This window comes from Gymnogyps californianus, chromosome 2, assembly GCF_018139145.2.
Source record: "Gymnogyps californianus isolate 813 chromosome 2, ASM1813914v2, whole genome shotgun sequence".
Classification (NCBI taxonomy): domain Eukaryota; kingdom Metazoa; phylum Chordata; class Aves; order Accipitriformes; family Cathartidae; genus Gymnogyps; species Gymnogyps californianus.
The window spans coordinates 42,260,284-42,279,781 of record NC_059472.1 but is presented as its reverse complement, the minus strand read 5'-3'; the positions used below and the strand labels follow the sequence as shown (position 1 = coordinate 42,279,781).

General features: G+C 40.9%; 2 protein-coding genes across 2 annotated transcripts; both read right to left on the bottom strand.

Moving 5' to 3' along the window:
• Positions 1-395: 395 nt before the first annotated feature.
• On the bottom strand, positions 396-3,386 carry MOS (MOS proto-oncogene, serine/threonine kinase). Its single transcript, XM_050892856.1, has one exon. The coding sequence runs from the start codon at positions 3,363-3,365 to the stop codon at positions 2,316-2,318; it is 1,050 nt and encodes a 349-aa protein (XP_050748813.1). The 5' UTR covers positions 3,366-3,386; the 3' UTR covers positions 396-2,315.
• A 13,415-nt stretch (positions 3,387-16,801) lies between these two features.
• On the bottom strand, positions 16,802-19,026 carry PLAG1 (PLAG1 zinc finger). Its single transcript, XM_050892853.1, has 2 exons — positions 18,771-19,026; positions 16,802-18,186 (listed from the first exon to the last, which is right to left on the bottom strand). The coding sequence occupies exons 1-2, from the start codon at positions 19,010-19,012 to the stop codon at positions 16,923-16,925; spliced, it is 1,506 nt and encodes a 501-aa protein (XP_050748810.1). The 5' UTR covers positions 19,013-19,026; the 3' UTR covers positions 16,802-16,922.
• Between the last annotated feature and the right edge of the window lie 472 nt (positions 19,027-19,498).

Sequence of the window (19,498 nt, the reverse complement as noted above, 5' to 3'; positions counted from 1 at the left end):
GCAAAATAATCCTCATCACATAGAACCATGGATTCTGAGCTATCAGGCCTGAGATCTTTCTTGATTAGTATTAACTCAAAGCTCATTAGCAATCAAAAAGAAGCAAATCAAATCTTAGAAGTTACTAAAAAAGAGAACATCATTATGACAGCAGATTATGATGTGCCTACGTCTTGAGTGCTGTGCAGAGTTATCACTCCCTCTCAAAAGAGAACCCAGTAAAATTGACAGAGACATCTGCAGAGCTGATTACGCCTCAAGAGTTGGTCTTGGCCGTCCAGTATTCTTCTGTCAAGTATAACAGAATTTGAAGGGTGCTTGATTTTTCACAGACTCAAGTAGCACTTATCGATGCTAAAGTGTCATTAAGCACAAAATATCAAGTTTCTAGCAGTTTAAGCAACAAGCTACCTAGATTGGCAAAATAAATACACACATAAGGATCTATGAACTACTGAAAACCTTTAATTCAATTATTTATTATATTCTTTTGAAGACTGGAGAAACATTTTTATGTAAGGCTTGATGTTAAGGTGAGGCACACCCATAGCTTTATGTGACATTTTATTTTACATACCCTGAGCTAAAAATTTTGAAAGGTAAGTGGCTTATGATAACTTTTATAAGATATTTCTTGTCTATTAAAAGAAGTTATGCAACACAAAACCCCATAAGTTCTGGTTCTATAGCATAATTATTTTGACAGAGGAAATCTATTTTGACACAGGAAATCTATTCCAGAATTTACCTTAGGTTTTTTGATTCCAGCCAGCATTTTACAGTTCCAATTAAGAGGGACAGAAGAGCAAGAAATAGTTAAGCTTAGATATGCTTTATAAACTATTAATTTCAATGACCAACCCAAATACCATAAAGACCTACAGAATCATCTCAAATTCACATAGTTGCTCATTTCCAGGATTTCACGGGGCTAAGAACAGATGTGTGTCAGAAACCAGGAAACTGGCTCAATTCCTTCGGGATTTTTTTCCAGAATGAAAGCAAGGGGGAGGAAGGGGAAAGAAGAAAAACAATTTAACTGAAACATCACTCTTGTCTTAAAAAGAAGTGGAGTCTTTGAGCAGAATGGCAGTATCAGCTACAGCAGTCATATCTTCGTAGCTCCAGATAAGGGTTGAGATCTTGACAGATCAATAATTATCAGTTCTGATACATCAGGGATCAGAGCTCTTTGTCTTTGGCATTGCCTACAGCACTTCCTTTCCCAAACACATTGCAACCAGATTAGGAAAGATAGTAGGTAAGACATAAGCAGCACAGAGGATAGTTCAGTAGTATATGCTCTGAGCACCGGCAGAGTATCATTATTACTGCTTTAAATGATCTTCCCTTTCAGTACTTCCAGTATCTTGTCTCATACTGACCCATGCATTACAAAGGGCAAGTAATCCCCCCTTATCCTGATTTATGAGGTTTTTGTATCTATACATCTCCCTCCATGTTTTCCCAATTTTTTTTTTTTTAAACTCCCCCTGTACCTCCAAAACCTGGGAACTTTCTATTCCACACAAGATGCTCTTATAATACTTCAGATACTAAAGTTTACAATATACCAACTAGCAAGTTGCAACTGACACACCTGGTAGCATGGAGGTCATATAAAAGGACAGGTTGTTAATGTATCTTCTTACTCTTAATAGCCTTAAACTGACAAAAACATTCGTTATTTCAGTGGGGAGGTTAGGTAGTTCACACTTTCCATTTCAGAAACAGCATACTTACTGAAATTAAGTACATCTAAGAACAAGAAAAAACCCCCATGGATACTATTTATTTTTCTGCATTCATTGATTTGTGATGCATATTCATTCCTTGCTAAATGAAGAGGAAAAGCTCAAATGCACAAATCTAGCTAGTGTAAAGAACTACTCATATCTGACATTTTGGAAATACCAAAAGGTATTACATATAAAGAACCTTCCAAAAGCAGCCCTTTTGTACTTCGCTTATTTGAAAACAACTATTTTTCTGCACATCACATTCCCCAATTTCTCCCTGAGCAAGGCAGCACACAACTGATCAACCAGAAAAAGTCATATTTGCCAACGTCTTGATCCTCGCCTCTATCACCTCCCACGGTAAAAACCCACAGTTTTGTTAAATCTCTTTATTTATAATCTTCTTATATCAAAACAGTTTATTTTTTTTTTTTTTTAGTATAAAAAACAGCAACAAAGCCTTTAGATCACACAGGGGCTAAATTCATTATGTTCAGAGGAAAGGCGGAGGGAAAGAAAAGTCAACAATAAAAGAAATGTCGACAATAAAAGAAATGGTGCAAGTCCTGACTTTTCCTAGAGGCTCCCCTTGAGGGCCCTGAGGCTGGGAAGCAGCTGGGCTGCGCTCAGGCGCTCCTCTACATTAGCCTTCCAGCAGCAGCTGATAATGCTCTGGAGTCTCTGGCCCACTGGTGACTCGTGGAAAACAGCGGCAGCCAGCGAAGGGCGTAAGTTATAGGCTACCACAGCATAGAGCACGTACTGCCGCTCACCCAGGTAGGGCTGCTCTCGCATGACAATTTGCCAGAGGGTGATAGCAAACGAGTAGATGTCTGCTTTGGCAGTGACCCTCTCCCCCTTGAGGAGCTCAGGGGCACGGTGCGTGTACGTGCCCCCTTGCTGGCAAACATGGGGACTCTGGGACAAGCCCTCCTCCAGTTTCTGGGAGCACCCAAAGTCTCCAATCTTGCACACTCCCTGCTCAGTGATGAAGATGTTTGCAGGCTTCAGGTCCAAGTGCACAATGCCCTGTGAGTGAAGAAAGGCTAATCCAGTCATAATGTCACAAGAATAGCACACAGTCTCTTCCATGCTCAGGGCCTTCCTTCCACATCCTCCTTCATCATCCTCACCCTGTCTCCACACGTCGCCAGTGCCATAAATTACATGGTGCAGGGTGATGTTGCCCACATACTCCATAATGATGGTGCCCAGGCTGTTCTGGCTGGCCGGGGCACACGTGCTGGCAGCCACCACACGTACCACATTATTGTGCTGTAGCCGGGCTACGTTCAGCTCAGCCCAGAAGCTCTGTCGTGATGCCAGCCGGTTTTTGCTGCTTTTCTTCACCTGCTTCACAGCCACAGTTGCACCATGGTAGGTGGCTTTGTAGACAGAACCAAAGCCCCCAGAGCCTAGGGGCTGCAGAAGGCAGAGCCGATCCCAGTCAATGGAGCACCAGGCCAGGCGTGGAGGCAAGCGGCGAGTCCTGACTGAAGGAGTTCCCCCCAAGCAGTTTTTGCAGTCTTTGCCAGGGATAACTAAGGGGCTGCTGCAGGGTCGCAAATCCGCAGATGGGGAAAACTCCAAAGGAAGAAAACAATTAAGAGGAATGGGTGATGGCATAATAAGATGGAGAAAACAACAGGCAGTTCCTAAGACAAAAGACTGGAAAGTTTCCCGACAGAAAGGACTCTACAGTGGCTTCCAAAGCCTTTTATCCTCTCCTCACCATTCTCCCTCCCGCCCCCAAATGAACTGCATCTGTCACAACTAGCTGAACCCAATCGGGCTCACCTGGAAACGTTCTTCTCCAACCCTGAAGTAAGTCAAGGCAAATGGATTTAAAGCTAAAAAGATATTAACTCATATGTATTTTGCATCATTTCTAATCTCAAGAGAAAAGAAAGATGTTCTGCCCATTGAACGCTTCTAGCAAAATGTCCCAGGAGTAAATAAAGCAGTGATTGGTGAATGCATTTCACCATGGCTCCAGGCAGGAATGGTCATCATCAGATGCATTAAACAGCTCAAAGTGATTGTCAGAGGAAGCAGCTGAAATGGTGAGTGCTAGCGTTTGACAAGGCTGTGGCAGGCAGTGTAGAGACCTGCCACTTAAACATCACTGGGACAAGCGGACTGGTTTGGCTGCTCAGCTCTGCCCATGCAGGACAGCAACCTTAATAGCAGCACAAAGACAAATGATTGCTCTGTATCGTCCAATGGCTATAGTAACTGGAATTATACATAAATATTTGGTCATCTTCCCATCACACCCCACACAGTTACTACAGGTGTGTATTTTATTTCTGGATCCTCCTTAGTAAGCTTATTGCTAAGTTTACAGAGCTGTTCTGGCAGAAATCAAACAAACATAATTTTGCCTTGCCGGTCCCAGTGTTTTTTGAGAGGGGCTTTTGCTCTTTTGACCCTGCTTTCATGTATTCACAGTGCCCATGCTAACTGCCTTAGTGTTCGGTACCTGCTGGACTGCCCATGCATCAGAGCACCCTTGGGGGACCTATACAGCTAAGTGCTTTTGAATATTCCAGTAAGTATCTTTCTGTACAGGTTGACAAATATCTTGGAAAGCTTGGTCCCCATTTCCCACCTCCTCGCCCTTCAGAACCTTCCTCTGGATGTCAGCTTTGCCAATACAGATCCTGCCATGGGTCTTCAAAGATTGGCGGTGCCTGTTTCTCCAGAGTTTACCTCTGGGCAGCACTGGCTCCGCAGGCAGTTCCTGCAGAGTTTTCCTGGTGTTTTCTTTTCGTTTTGCTTCTCTGGATGAGTAAGATGCAGCACAGACGCGCTGAGGGAGGTTTCAGGGATGCTCAGAACATGTGCAAGCAGAACTGGAGTGTTCTCCACGTTGAGATGGGTTCGGTTGTTCACCCCAACAGACAAACCTTATGTCCCAAAGACATCTTCTGAACCCTACTTGAACTCTAGATCAGCTCAGCCAGAGGGTTTCAAAGGCATCACTCTGTAGCGAATCAGCGATGGAGATCTTCCCCGGTACATCAGACTTAGGACTATCAGGAGAAACTTGTCATCGCAATTCACAGGGAAGCAAACTTGGACCAGAGATGAATGAGAATGGGGAATTTGGGTTATCACCTGCCAGTGTGAAACAGATAGGCTGGGGAAGAACTAGATAAATAGGTGCTAATATGCATGATAGCAGTTGTTAACAAGTGAGAGTGCAAAGAGTTAGGGATGCCAGAGGGCCTCTCAATGGCCATGAGTGGGACGGTCCTGCAGATGGGACTGCCTGACAACACAAGGCTCCTCTTTCCTTGCTCCCCCCCCCCCCCCAAGAAGGAACTCTAATAGTACAAGAGGCCCCTGGACTCCTCTGGTGCTATCACACCCTGCGAGCTTTCTGTTGTGAAGCACAAGCCAGCCAGGTAATACCCCGCTGCTGCTCCCCCTCCTAGGGGCAGCTATCTGGCTTGAGGCACTGCTCAACATCAGTTACGCAGGGATGCTTTGGGGGTGGGGGAAAGACTGAAGGAGATTTGGTGTAGTTTTAAACATGCAGTGAAGTAAGCCATGGAGACAACAGGTATTTTACACTACTTTTCTGAGCAGCACTGTGATTTTATGCTTGTATGCTAAAGTCTTCACTTCTGATCTTTGCGGAGAATGTTTTCTAGGCAGGCGAGTTGTGATGGAAATGAAAAGCTGCGGTAAGCAGATGAAGCTATACTGGAGAGAGAAGGGATTTTTTAATGCCTATTTTCTGAGTGCTATTAGGGCGCTAATTTCTGCATGGACTTCTGTGCCATATAGTATGTAAAAGCAGCAGAGAGACATCTTTGCTATGAATTCTCCAAGAACGTCACCCTTCTCATGGGAGAAGTGCACTTGTTACAACCTGTTTTCACCAGGTTAAGGTGGCAGAGAAGGTTCAAAGGGAAAGTTCGTTGAGGGAGAGGAGTAGGTAGAAGGATGCATGGATGAAGGGCCTGAGAGTGGACCTGTTAAGCTGACAACTATAGGAGCATATCTGGAGATTGTGGATGCTACAGAACACAGCAGTAAAATCTATGTTCATAAAACAGAGGGTTAGGATTAGGGCTGTTCCCAAATTTCTTTGGTCGCAGTCTAGTGGGAAGGATATAGCAGACCTTCCATACTATTTTTTTCAAACTCCATGTCCTCCCCACGCCTTGCAGTTGTCCCTTCTTTGGTAATTTTCCTGTTACCCTTTTCTGTTAGAAACCTTTCTGGTTTGCCCCTGTCGTGGCAGGCATGTTGTATTGTTCTTGGGGAATACACTGAATTTTTGAACAGGAAAAGGGGCGTATTTTGGGATCTAAACAGCCTTAATGTAACTTACTGTCCTGTCTCAAGCTGACTGCTGAGGACCGGAGCAGGGGGACATCCAGTGTCTTTCAATGTGAATGCAATTAAAGCAGATTTAAAAGCAAGCAGCCTTTTACTCTTAATAAACATTATTTTCCTGTAACCCATTGATGACTCAGCCCAGTGACTTCCAACGAGACACAACCGCTGTAGGACGTCCTTGCCACACTTCACAGCCCTGTTTAGCTCCAGCATTACTGCAGGCTGGAGGAGGGGGCCGCAGCGTGGCCTGGGGAACCATTTTTGGAGGGGAGCAGGGCTGCTGGGAACAAGCTGCCCCTTCCCTCCCGGCCGCCCTTCCCCAGGGGAACCCACAGCATCGCACCAGGCACCCACAGCAGCCTCCAACCACACTGTTCCCATTTCACTGCTATTTCCACAAGGAAAAAGGAAGCTGTATGAATGTGAGGTCATCAGCAGAGAATGCAACAGGAACTTTTACAAGTGATGAGAGAAACACACAGTCTGCGTCCCGAGGGCTGTGATATGTCACAGCTACACAATATGTCACAGCTACCATAACTTGCAGCAGCGATGGTTTTGTTCCAAGCTTGTGTGTCGTACTTCTGCAAGTAAAACATGCCTGTGCATCTGATGCTGCAACAGCTGCCCAACCTAATCTGTGCTTCCAGCTGAGAAGGAATACAGAATCAGTCTCGCTCAGTTCACCCATTTATATTTCACTTGTATATCAGGAATATAGAAACTCTTTGTTCGCCATTACTGTGAGTTACTACTGCTGTTCGTTAAGTTGCTGGACAGAAGAAGTCAGCCCCAATACCAAAGGCCTTAAAGGACTGATACGGATGTAACCCACCACAACAGAGGACACATACCAAACACCAGAGTTTCATTTTTATCAAGGTGCATCACTGTTGTGGTTCTTAACAGCCAAGTTTTGTCTAAAACAGGAGAAGGACAGAACTGGGGATTGGAACTGATTTCAGAGTTTAAGTGTGTATATTCTTCTCCACAATCATTACTTTATTTCTTTGTACATTTGGTTGGTGTACCATGTAACAAACCCTTGAAGGCTTGGCTGTCCAGTGGCTTCTGAGGACTGCTTTACAATATAGAGGTAGCATTGTGTTTCTACTAAATTACTTTATAATCTTGCTAAAGGAGTCAAATTTATCTCTTAAGTACTTAACTTACAGTCCTACTCTCAAAACAACACAGTTCCTTAGCCTGTGCCTTAGTGATTTCTGAGAGTTTTCTTCCCAGTTTCAAATAAAAGTTCTCTTTTTTCTCCATTTACTGTCAGTCGCTGTGATCTCAGTTTAGGATTTGATGATGAACCTACATTCTTCCTTATGCATATAGTGTTTCACGGTCCAAATGTTGCTTCCAGTCACACCTCATAGACCTCAAATGATATTCAGAGTTGCCTGAAAGCAGTTCTGATATGATCAATTGCACAGGTGTAAGCGATAGCATTATTTGAAGCCGGTCCATACACAGGCTTGCTCTGAGGATAGGCCACTGATGAACCATTTTTTTTTTACTACAAGCACAAGCCAGAAAAGAATCCAGTTCATGTTTCAGAGTTTGGTTGTTTTGGTGAGACAAATGACACCTTGGAATAGCAAATACAGGCAAGTTTTCATTAAAGCAGTCAGAGGTAAACCCAAACGCAAAGAATAAATACATCTGCAAGAATTGTGATGCTGTTTTACTGCTGAGAGACATAATAATAAACATTTAAAAAGGTTAAACCCTAGTTTATAAATAATAAGATCAAGTTGCAAACACACATTGCCAAACAGCTGCTTGATGCTTTTTTCCTTCCCAGTAAGGTTACTCCATGTGTTCAAGAGCACGAAGCAAAGGCTCTCCTTACCTGAACACACTGAGGTTTTAACTGGAGGCACTGGCAAGGCAGGTGAGGTTTCACAGCTAATTTACTGGGGCCTCGGTGACCACCACTGACCAGGGATAACAATCTGGGACCTGCTGCTGTAGATTAATATCACAATTGCAAAAGAGCACCCTGAGACAACCTAAGAGAATCTAAACTTAGAGATAAAGATAATAAAATGTGAAATACAGGCTCTCACCCATAGCAATACTTTCTGGCCATGCAAAGACAGGTACCTATCCTGGCAGGTTTGCTGCTGTCATATGGCAGGCACCTTATGCAGTATTTTCAGCCAAATTGTCCAAGATGAGTCTTGCAGTCTTGCCCCTGGAGCAAAGCTGACTTTGCTGGGTCACAGGGAGATGACAAAAAGTAATGGTGGAATTCCAGACTTGTAGCTTAAGGACTAGAAAACAGCTTCAATGCTTAATGAGAAAAATGAATCACCTACAGCAAAGGGCCCAGGGGGTAACGTTAGTGCTATTCCACCGCTTGAAGACAGCTGCTTTCCCAGGTACATAGTTTTAATGCTGACGCCTAGGACTGAAGTATAAAGGGTCAGTCCCTCCCAGCAGCTTGCACAATCCCATTAATGCAGATCATGTGCAGCTCTGTCACTCTATATTAAATACACTGCCATAGCAAACATGGTGGCTCCCTGCAAACACCACATCTTAAGAGCGTTGCAGAGGGGAAGAGGCAAGAGGATCAGCTAAATTTGGTGGCTCTGAAATGATGGCCTCGGCACTCTGGTGGGCCACAGCAAATTATCAGAGGTTGCCCTAAGTTACAGGGTTTTAAACCTGCCTGATTCAAATGGGTCGTACAGTTCAGGTACGTTGTTACAAGGTTTGCATCAGTGAATAAGCGGAAGCTTCTTGTAAAAATACTGCTGAAAAAAAATATTCCTAAGCTGAGCAAAGCACATAAACTATGGGGCAATCCTGTAATACTTTATTGGCATAAGGAGCCAGACACTAACAAAATAAGAGGAGACAATTTTTAGGTGAGGACAGACTTCCGCGAGTTTGGGAGTTCAGTCTGTGTTTATTTGTCATTGATGTTTGATATTTGATATTCCTATGTTACAGCTTGGATGTTGCTCATTTATGGCATGCCCCTTCACCATACAGAGCCTGTATTTTATTTTCATTTTCAATGTAAGTACTTGTGAGGGAACTTAAGTATATACCCATAACCATGCGCGTAACAATTTAACACAAAGGCAGTAAGCCAGAGTTGAGCTTCATTTCAGAGGCACAGCCTACAGAACTTCTCTGCTGAAATTGTATCTAATACTACACAAGGATAGCTGACAAACACCTTCCTCGCGGGAGTCTGTGCGCCCCTTAGATAAATTGCTGTCTCTCATAGATTAATCAAGTATTTGGAAGAAACTCTTCCAACTTGCCTGGGAAACCACATGCTGTGTTAGCTAGGAGATACCTTTACACACTGCACGATTCATTTTGGACTTGTAAAACACAAACACTTTAAACTTTTTGAAGTAAACCAAAATAAAACTAATTTCTCAACTTTTCAGGTTTGATTGCTACCCTCCCATGCACACATAAATGTACACACATATCTACATGTATACACATACATATATACATATACACACATACATACACAAAAGTTTAAGCAATGTACTGATTTTCAGAAACTGTGACTATTCAGGTTCTCTGCATTATTTTACACACATCAAGCAGAGATCTGACTGATTTATAGGAAAATGACACTAAACCATTCTTCTTCTTTGTACATTGCAGTTCAGTGCAACAGTGAAAATCAGTGCCATGGGCAAACTATCGAGGATCAATTCAAATGATTTCCAGCCCAGTCACAGTGTCCATTACTATAGTCCTGTTTTCAGAGTGCTCAGCTGATAGCTGATGTCTCTTCAGTCCCCTCTGAGGCAAACTAGCATTGTAGCTGGTGATTTTATGACACAAATGTCCCCGAAGGAGACAAGGTTGTGGGATGACGATGACACTGAAGAACACAACTGTTAATTATATTTTTAAAAATACTTATTTCTCTGAAAATGTTCATTTCTTGAGGACATACAGACAAGTACAACAAATAAATATAATTATATAAAAATCAAAATACTGGGCAAGATGTTACACCTTTGTTAGGAATAGAGAAAGTTTATAATGAATTACCTGGGATATAGCACGTGAACAGGAACTTGAAACTTCACGCTACTGCTGGGGTCTGTCATTTTCAACACCGCTATCTCCACTGTTGTTCAAAACACAGAAATACAGTGTTGCTGTTTATTTCCTAAAGGCCCCAGCTCATAATGATAAGCAGCAGTTAATCCTCCAATACACTTCTCAAACTTTTAAGCAGAGACTAAATTTTGTAATAGCGCTTATCTCGCTGTCCTACTTGCTGCCTGTTTGTGATCGCCAACCCTCGCTGTGCCAACTACGGCAACTGCCACTTTGGAAAACTTAGTTTCTATCTGATTTAATACAATGTTTTGATTTGCAAAGCAGGGAAGTCAACAGCATGTCACTGCTCAATTCTTGCTAGTCCAGCAGCAGCTCTGCATCACAGTTCTTTATCCTAGGGCACATTTATACGTGGGAAGGAAAAGGAGGAGACTGAAGGGGGAAATCGGAATAGTCTTTCTCTTCCACTCCTGGCAGACAGCAAGACCAGGTACAGAGGATACTGAAGGACCCTTTTTCTGTACTTTCTTACGGAAGTTTTGGAGAGGGGTGGTTACAGGAGAAAGAGAAGGGAAGATGCCTGTGGCTCTCAATTTAATAATGAAAGCTCTGGAGGGACTGCACCAAGAGATCTCTGGATATAACATAGATATCATCCATGCAATCACATTCCCCTTATTACAGAGGCTGACCAAGTTTCTAGAGGGTGTCCGTTTGGAAGGAGGACATATTCAGTAACGGTGGGTGAGAGCAGCTATGATAGCGACAATGGGGTGGTTTTCTCTCAGCGGGGGGGGGGGAGGAATAAATGGTTTTGCAGAGTATTTCATATCGTAGAGCATCTGTAGAGCTTTTGACTCTCAACATAACAAGGCCAACCCTCTGAAGCAAGTTAGAAACCTGTGACACAGAAGTGATAAGTCAGCTCAAAGGAGAGGGGTAGGGATCAGAAGAAAGGAAAAATGTCTGTGTATGGAGAAGGTGAAAGCCAACAACTCTCTGTAACAATTATTTTTCTCAGACTGGGTTACAGCAAGAAATCTAAAAAGTCAAGACTTGGAAAAGAGAGGAACCCAAAAGCAGGAAAACACAGACAATGCTGAGGATGTTAATAAAATATGTTCCAAAAAGCAATGAAACGTGAAATGCTCGTCTTTTACTTTCCTGGCAAACAGTCTGTGCTAGGGAACAACTGTGTGGAACAAGCAGAGAGGCAACTTCCTGCAGTTGTGAGCAGGCTGCTCGTCTGGCTGCGCAGCACCTTTTCCCCCCGTGCATTAGAGTCAGACTTCTTCGGCAGTGTCACGGGCAGATGGGAGATCTATGGGATCAAAGCAACGGAGTTTCTCCTGGAAATATTTCAGAGAGACAACCCACATACTGTGTCTAGCACATGCCACACCCTTACAGTTTATCCTGCAAACTATAACAATCGATGTAAATGACTTGCATTAATCTGAAATGATGGAGAATCACTCACCTACGTCTCCCAAACGAGCGGTCCCACTACGGAAACCCCAAACTCACCTTCAAGTGTCTCACAGCGTTTCAAAGTGCAATTTGACGGCACACTCAATTGCTTCCTTCAGTTCAGATCTGTCTTGTCACAGACACAGTGGCATCATCCAATTTGTTCCTTGGTGAAATCACGAAACGCAGATACTTATGCTTTAAGATTTTCTGAAAAACTGACATTTTACCAGTCATAAATTAGAAAGACAGTTATACCTTTGCAAACTCAGAATAACTACACCCAGCACAACTGGATGTATTCTGTAATTACTTGTTGTAATCCCAAACATGCAGATCAAGATTATCTATTGAAATGCCAGGCATCAGTTATTCATTAACTAAAACCATTCTGTAATTTTATTGATATATTTTGTGGAGTTCACATATTTTTGTACAGCAAACATAACACTGTAGGCCACAAGAAGCTGCAGCACTATTGTTTAATAGCAGCAAGGTATATTTTATAATCAGGGTATGTGGACAATAAATAGTCTGTTTCTTTGGATGTGAATGTTTAAAATGAAGTTCTGCTGCAGCTTCATAATGTGATTGCTATTTTACAGAGCTTATACACAAAAATATATATGCAATCTTTTTGTCTATATTTTATACAAATACAACAGTAGTTTGTGAATACATTTTAAAGTACATATACATGATAAGCAACTCAATTTCCCATATCACAGGATAGCAAATTTTAAATGCAAGAAACATATACAAATTCAGTCTGGAATGCAGGGTTTTCTGTGTTCTTTTTTTTTCCTCTATTTTTGACTCAAAACTTTTATCATTAAAACATTTTAGCATACAAGTCCAAACAATTTTTCCACTAGCTAAAAATATAATTTCAGCAATCCAAGTCAGGTTTGGGTGTGTCATCATTCCCCAATATACTTTTCCCAGTTTTTGTCTAAATTCAAAGGCTTTTAGTAATATATAGTATGTTCTTCACTCCACACCATATAAAAAGCCCACATTTAATTTTAACTAGCAGTCACCTATTTTTGTGAACAAGAGCTGGGCTTGTCAGCGTTTAAATTTGCGTGTCCAAAATTTTACTTTTGCAAGTGCATATGAATACGTTGTGGTGTTGCACAAAGTTCATTAATGACAAATTAAGTCACAGTATAAAAATATATCATACAACTATAGGTCTAGTATAGTCCTTTTTTCTATGGGTAAAAATACATCTGAATGAGACAGGGAGGTTTGTAGCACCATGAGAGGAGTTGTATCCCAAGTTACATTAGCAGCATGATCCAATATAACAATATTGCAGGAGTGTTTCTGAGGAGATAAACATTCACTCTGGTTCAACTGTACCACTGAAGCTTATACTGAAAAGTGTTTACATATGATTAGCAATAGTTCTGTGTCACTTCCAGGGCTAGATAACTGTTATCAAAAGACACTGCCTTCCAACAAAAGTAAGACACCCTTATTGCATAAAAGCTTTGGGACTATCCAAACACATTTTGAACTACTGTGGCGTTATTTGTACGTTGAGCGTGACGCTAAGTAGGCTGTGGTTTTAACTGTACACTGGGAGGATGCAGGATGGGCAGCTAAGCCTATACGGTTTACTACATACCAGATAAGTACATTTATTTCAGAGGCTTATCTATAGACTGAGAAGAATACAAGATGAGCTGCTAAACCAGTGTATGAGACAGACATAACGAAGGATGCAATCCTGCTCCCCTTGACCTTTATGGATGCAGGACCAGGCCCTAAGTTAACTTCAGACAGCAGCATAGCGATGATAGGATATGATAAAAAAATATCTGTATCAAATACTGCATGTTAGACATTTTTGCCATAGTTTACCATCCAGAACTCCAGAGGACACAGTTTGCAACTGGTGAGGACAAACTCCTAATTTTTTTTGACTGGTATTCAAAATGGCAGTAGAAGACAGTGTAGTTTGAAACATGTAAACCTAGTAAAAACTATTGTAAAACCCTTAAGAAAGACACACTGGTTCTGTGCAATATAGCAAATTGATAAGAAAACACTGTAAAAATGTACCTGTTCAAAATTACAATGTCTACCATTTTGTACACAAAGCATTATACCAAAGGCCTACATATATGTAATCTAATGGCACTTGAAACAAATTATAATAAAAGGTTTTATAATAAAAAGCATAACCTGTAAGAAATTTTCTTAAAAGGTTTAGGTTTTCTTTTTGAAAGTGCTATATCTTGTAATATGTGTAACATAGAGGTTGACCAAGCTTTATTTTAAAAAATATTGGCCTATAATACAAGTTTAGCTCACTAGGCAAATGATCCTGAAAATATGTACTCTTAACATTCATTATTAGCTTAATAAAGCAATCAGCTCTGGCTCATGTTTCAGTCAGTATATGGTTTTTAAAAACCGCTACTGCCAAATTAACAATAAATCACTCTATTCCACAATTTACTACTAAATAAAGCACAAGCAACAAGTACACAAAAATATATATATTTAAAAAAAAACCACCTTACTAGAAGTTTAGAAGTTGCACAAAGAGTGGTGCATGATCAGCCAGCCCTCCCCCCTCCCGCCGAGAATCCATCTGAAATCGAGAAAACAGGGTTTAAAAACTGACGGTTTAGTAGTGGCCAATATTGACTCTGCCTAAGTGATATTCAAAAGCACACCGGTGGTGGTAGTATTGCTTACAGTGTCAGTCTGCTTCCACGTTACCGTACATCCTAGTTCAGTGGCAAACACACTCGGTGCAGCCACCCACTGAAACCCTGACTGAATGAGGTTCAATATCTTGTCTGAGGTCCCTATTTCTCAAGTGAAATGTACGTCTAACTCTAAAGTGAAATGTCGATCCCTTTTCAGGAAGCTAAGGCACGAACAAAGTGGTAAGGATTCTGGCTACGCGCTAAGAAACGGGTGTTGGCAAAGTGTCTGTTGGGTTTTGTTTTTTTCAACGAAGTCTAATCAGCAACCGAGACTGATAAACAGTCAGTACGGATTGGAAATTTCTGTGCCAGAGGCTGCCTAGGACAGACAGCGCTGCCCGGCCACGCCGCTGGGCCAGCTCAGGATGCCGAGCACTCGCAACTTTCCTCTGCTGCAGGGGGAGTTGCAGATGCTTGGCTCCACACAGGACATAACCCACTGGAGGAATTAAGTCCATTTATCTTCATCTCAGACTCATTTAAAGGATTGAGAATAAACCCGAGTTCTTCCTAGATGCATTATGGTTGCTGATTTAAACTAGAGTTACATTCGGTTGCATTCACCTTGTGCTCTGTTCATCTGTGTTTTTCCTTCCTTTAGAAGGGTGAAGAGAAAAAAAGCAATATTGAACAAATCATTCAACTAAAGATGTAAGTAAGCAAGCAATCTGTTTCACAGAAACCAGAGGAAGCAGTCATGAAGCAGAGCTAAAAGCCCACTTTGAGATAACGTGCTCCTAAACCCAAAATCTAGGAGTAGTTTGCAGAATTTCAAAAGGTATTTTCCTTATTAATACACCCTTATTTTAATGCCTTTGGAACACAAACACATTTATAAAAATGTTATCTTTCAGTAATAAAATTTAAATACACATATGTATAAAATAGTAAAACTACACCTGCATATTGCTCCTAGAATTAAAAAAAAAAAGTAGGAGCTACTGATAAAACATCCGGAGCATGAGCTCCTTAAATGGGAGCAACTTTTGTTTCTGTGAAGTATATTTAGTTTAACCACTTAAAACCTTGTATGAATCCTCATTATTGTTTGAGAGATACTAATGTACTTGATTTCTATTTTTTAATTCCTTGTACAAAAATGACAAGGAAAAGAATGTTATTGTTGAATTACAGCAAATCTAGTTTGCTTGCATGCATCACAGGCTTGTTTTTTTTTTTTTTTTCCTCTTTTGGTTATTAGGGGTTGGGGAATAGAATATATTGCATTAGGTAAAAGTGGTGTAAGCAATATGCTTTTACTTCACTCCTAAGAGTCCTGTCTTTAAATCTTGGCAATGGGCAAAAAGTCCCTAACCAAGTACCCAGGTGTAGAAAGTGTGATTAACATCTAACTTGTTGCTTAGGAGGACATAACACACCATGTAACATAACTGAAAAGATCATTCCAATAATAAAAAAAACCCAAAACAAAAAACTGGTATTTGCAAATTTACATTCACTCTCTGACTGCACACTAGTTTTGAACTGAAAATAGCTACACACTTTCTGGCTGGACTTGATCCACCCTTTGGTGGTGGCAGCTGGGAGAAGACTGATGCCTACAAATGTGAATACACTATCGGAAGATTCCTATGCAGTACTCTTTCTATGCTACTAAAGAGAAAAAACAGCAAGTTAAGAATTAAAACAAAAACTGCGACAAAATATTCTGCATTACTACATTACAACACTTTTATATTTCAAGATCAGCCATTAATTTTGCCTGTTTCCCTCTACCAGAGTCATGAAAGCACAACAACACAGTTCCAAATTCAACTTGAAACATTTGTCATTTAGGCAAGCAGAGATTCTCTGTTGAATTTTGTTCAGCCATGATTTTAAAGAATTAAACTAAATGTTTTTCTTCCGTTATCCATAACAGGCCACAAAAATTTAAGCCAGAAAATGGCAAAATTCTTAACACCTTTTATAATGACTTCAATACAAGTCAAAACGCTATTTATATGTACATGTGTATATATGGACTTCTATATATACACACACAAGTTTTCAGAAAAATCTGAATTCTATATTTATTTTAAAAATTTAGATTTGTCATTATAGAACAGATCAGATGTGTCACCATTTGGGAAGAGGATTTGTTTGGAAATGGACTGGAGAATTTTTTTCCCAAATCTTCAGGAATCTTTGTGATACACATTTTAACTGGATTCTTTGCAAACAGTAAAATACATTAAAAGGTAAAAGCGGTAGTTCTACCACTGACGTCAATAAAACGGAATAGGTGGTATGGTTGAAAAAGTTTTTAAAAAGGGATGAGTGTTGGGAGTTTGCTTGGGATGACTTTCTACTGAACATTTTAAATGTGTCAATTGGCAGTGAAAATGAAAACAATACAATGAGACTTTTTTTTTAAAAAAACAAAGTAAACACAGCTGAGAATAAACACTTTCAAAACATTTTAAAAAAGTTAATTTAAATTTCTTACTGGCTTCATGAGATTGGTACTGTACAAAAGCAGAGAATTTATAATGTCTTATAGTAGGCACTAAGTTAAAAATGGTCACCTAAGGCATTTCTACAAATAGACAGTAACGAGCCAGCTTTGTACATCCTATTGGAAAGCTTGATGAAATCGCGGTAGGGTGGTGGTTGTGCTTAGACTGCTTGTGAAAGCTGCTGACAACGAGTGCAGAGACCCAAGACCTATACTATTGCTAGGATCTTGTGGATCCTGGGTTTGTGGTGGAAGTTGAGTCATAGAAGAATGTGCCTCCTCTTGCGTATAACTCATTCCGAGGTTTCCCACTGAAACAGAAGGATTATAGGGAGGGCCATTTACAGGTATGAAGTTGAACAGCTGAGAAAAGTCCAATGATGGGGTGTTTAGAGGTTCGCTAATAGGAACGGAGCCCTTGGAAAGGGAAACCTCCCCAGACCCATCATCTAGTGGCCCTACTTGTGGATCCAGCCCTAGTTTTGATGAAGACGCTTGAGAATCCTGGGATGAAGAAGGCATACCGCTTTGCAACTCCATTAAGTAACTTTCGATTTCCCCTTTCAATGGCTGTTCTTTTTCAGGCATAGAAATTGCGTATGAGGTAGTACCGAGCGGATATTTCAACGATAGCTGGTGAGAAGGGTGGACAGACTCCATATCTATTGGACAAGGCATTCCCAATGGTAACGATGTGGCAATCATTTGGTGTGCAGATGCAGAACTCTGCATGGACTGAATCTGAGTGTTGTAGAGATTTAATTGCAAAGTGTTTGTAAATGGCTTTGATGTCAGTTCACTGGAAGGTAAAGACATCACTGGAAGCAGCTCATCCTTAATAGGCACAGAAACATTGCAGGTAAAGGGATCTAGAAGGTCCATTGGCTCTGTTTTGACCTTCAAAAGTTCTTGGTTGTGACTTTTCTTCATGTGGCGTGTGAGGTGATCCTTCCGCCCAAATCTCTGTGCACAGTACTGACAGAGGAAGTCCTTTCTTCCAGTGTGCACTACCATGTGTCTACGGACATCCTTTCGGGTGTAGAACCGACGATCACAGTGTTCACACTGGTGTTTTTTCTCCTTCACTCCACCCGATGACTTGCCTGCATGAGTTTTTAGGTGCTCCAGCAGCACTCCTGTGCTTTCAAAAGTCTGCAAACATACCTTACAGGTGAGGTCACCACTTGTTGCAGCATGCAAAGCCAGGTGACGTTTGAACCCAAGCTTGGTATTGTAGTTCTTTCCACATTCTTCACACTTAAAGGCCTCTTTGTTGGGATTGTGTGTATGTAGGTGATTCTTTAGGTGATCTTTTCGGTGAAACATTTTCTCACAATAATTACACTTGTGGGTTTTCTCAGGAGAATGAGTAGCCATATGCCTTTAAACACAGATATATTCTGTAAGTAAGTATTTTGATCAAAAAACACACGTGCTCATTTTTTAATGGCAGCTAAATACTACACTAAGGGCTGCTTTGCAACAGAACCTTTTAACTGAAAGCATGACACTACAAAGACAGTTCGACAAATTTAAATATAGCAAAACGCGAGCCATTTCTCTTAAATCGACACTTTAGTTTTGGTGGGTTTTAGCTACTGTAACGGGTATATGGGCAAGTATGAAAGTACTCGTGTAAAAGTCCATAGCCAAAAAATTTTCAGTCCATACTCTTTTTCTTGTGACAATTCCTTATACAAATGAAAATTCTACGCTCATTAAAAAAAAAAAACAACAAACAAACAAACAAAACAAAAGCAGAAAACAAAATAAGAAACAAAATCAAAGACATTAGCTTGCAAACTTAGGTAATTTAGAATTCTAGAAACAATCCAATGGCTACTTTAATTAACACATCCTCTCTGCAATCAGCTGAAGGCGTACACAAATATATACTTTTACACGGCTTAACACGGCCAACATAAAATAGATAATATAATCTGAAAGATAAATAGAGTTTAATACCTTAGTAATTTGTACTTAGAAACAAAGGCCTTGGTGCAGTCTTGTTGTGTGCACTTGTAGGGCCTCTCTCCTGTGTGAGAGTATGAGTGAACCTTTAATTTCTCAACACTGTTAAAGGCCTTGTCACACAGTTGGCAAGGAAAGTTTTTTCTTGGTTTGGTTTCACCACGCTTACGTTTCCCTGAAGGGACTTTCTGGGTATCTCTTACTTCTGACAAATCACCAGGAATGACAGTGGCCATCGCAGCCTAAACCAGGCCTTCTTGTTGGACACTTGGGAATTGCCCAACTCCACTAAATGATTTAGCTTTAGATGGCTTCTCAAGTTTCATGTGGTCGTAAAAGAAAGCAAAAGGGGACTGGAAAAAAAAAATAAGAAACAACTAGTTTGTAACTAAACTTAGATTTTGAAGTTTACTTGCTATGTGATGCTTCTGAATAAAACTTAAAAATAAAATTAGGTTCAGCTGGTCTAATGTAATACCTGCAGGTTTCTTTACACTATTTGCTGCAACTCTTAAAATGCATTGCTCAGGATGAACAGATCCACATATGCCCTGAAATCACACCTCACAACCTTCCCCTCAAGCACGGATGGAGAACAGCAAAGTTTCTGTCAGATTACAGGAGGCATCAGGCAAAGAGCCTACCTACCCAGACAGCTTTTGGCAGCTTCGGATTTCAAAGGAATTAAAGCCGCGCCTGTGGTGTTTGCACAGACATACGCA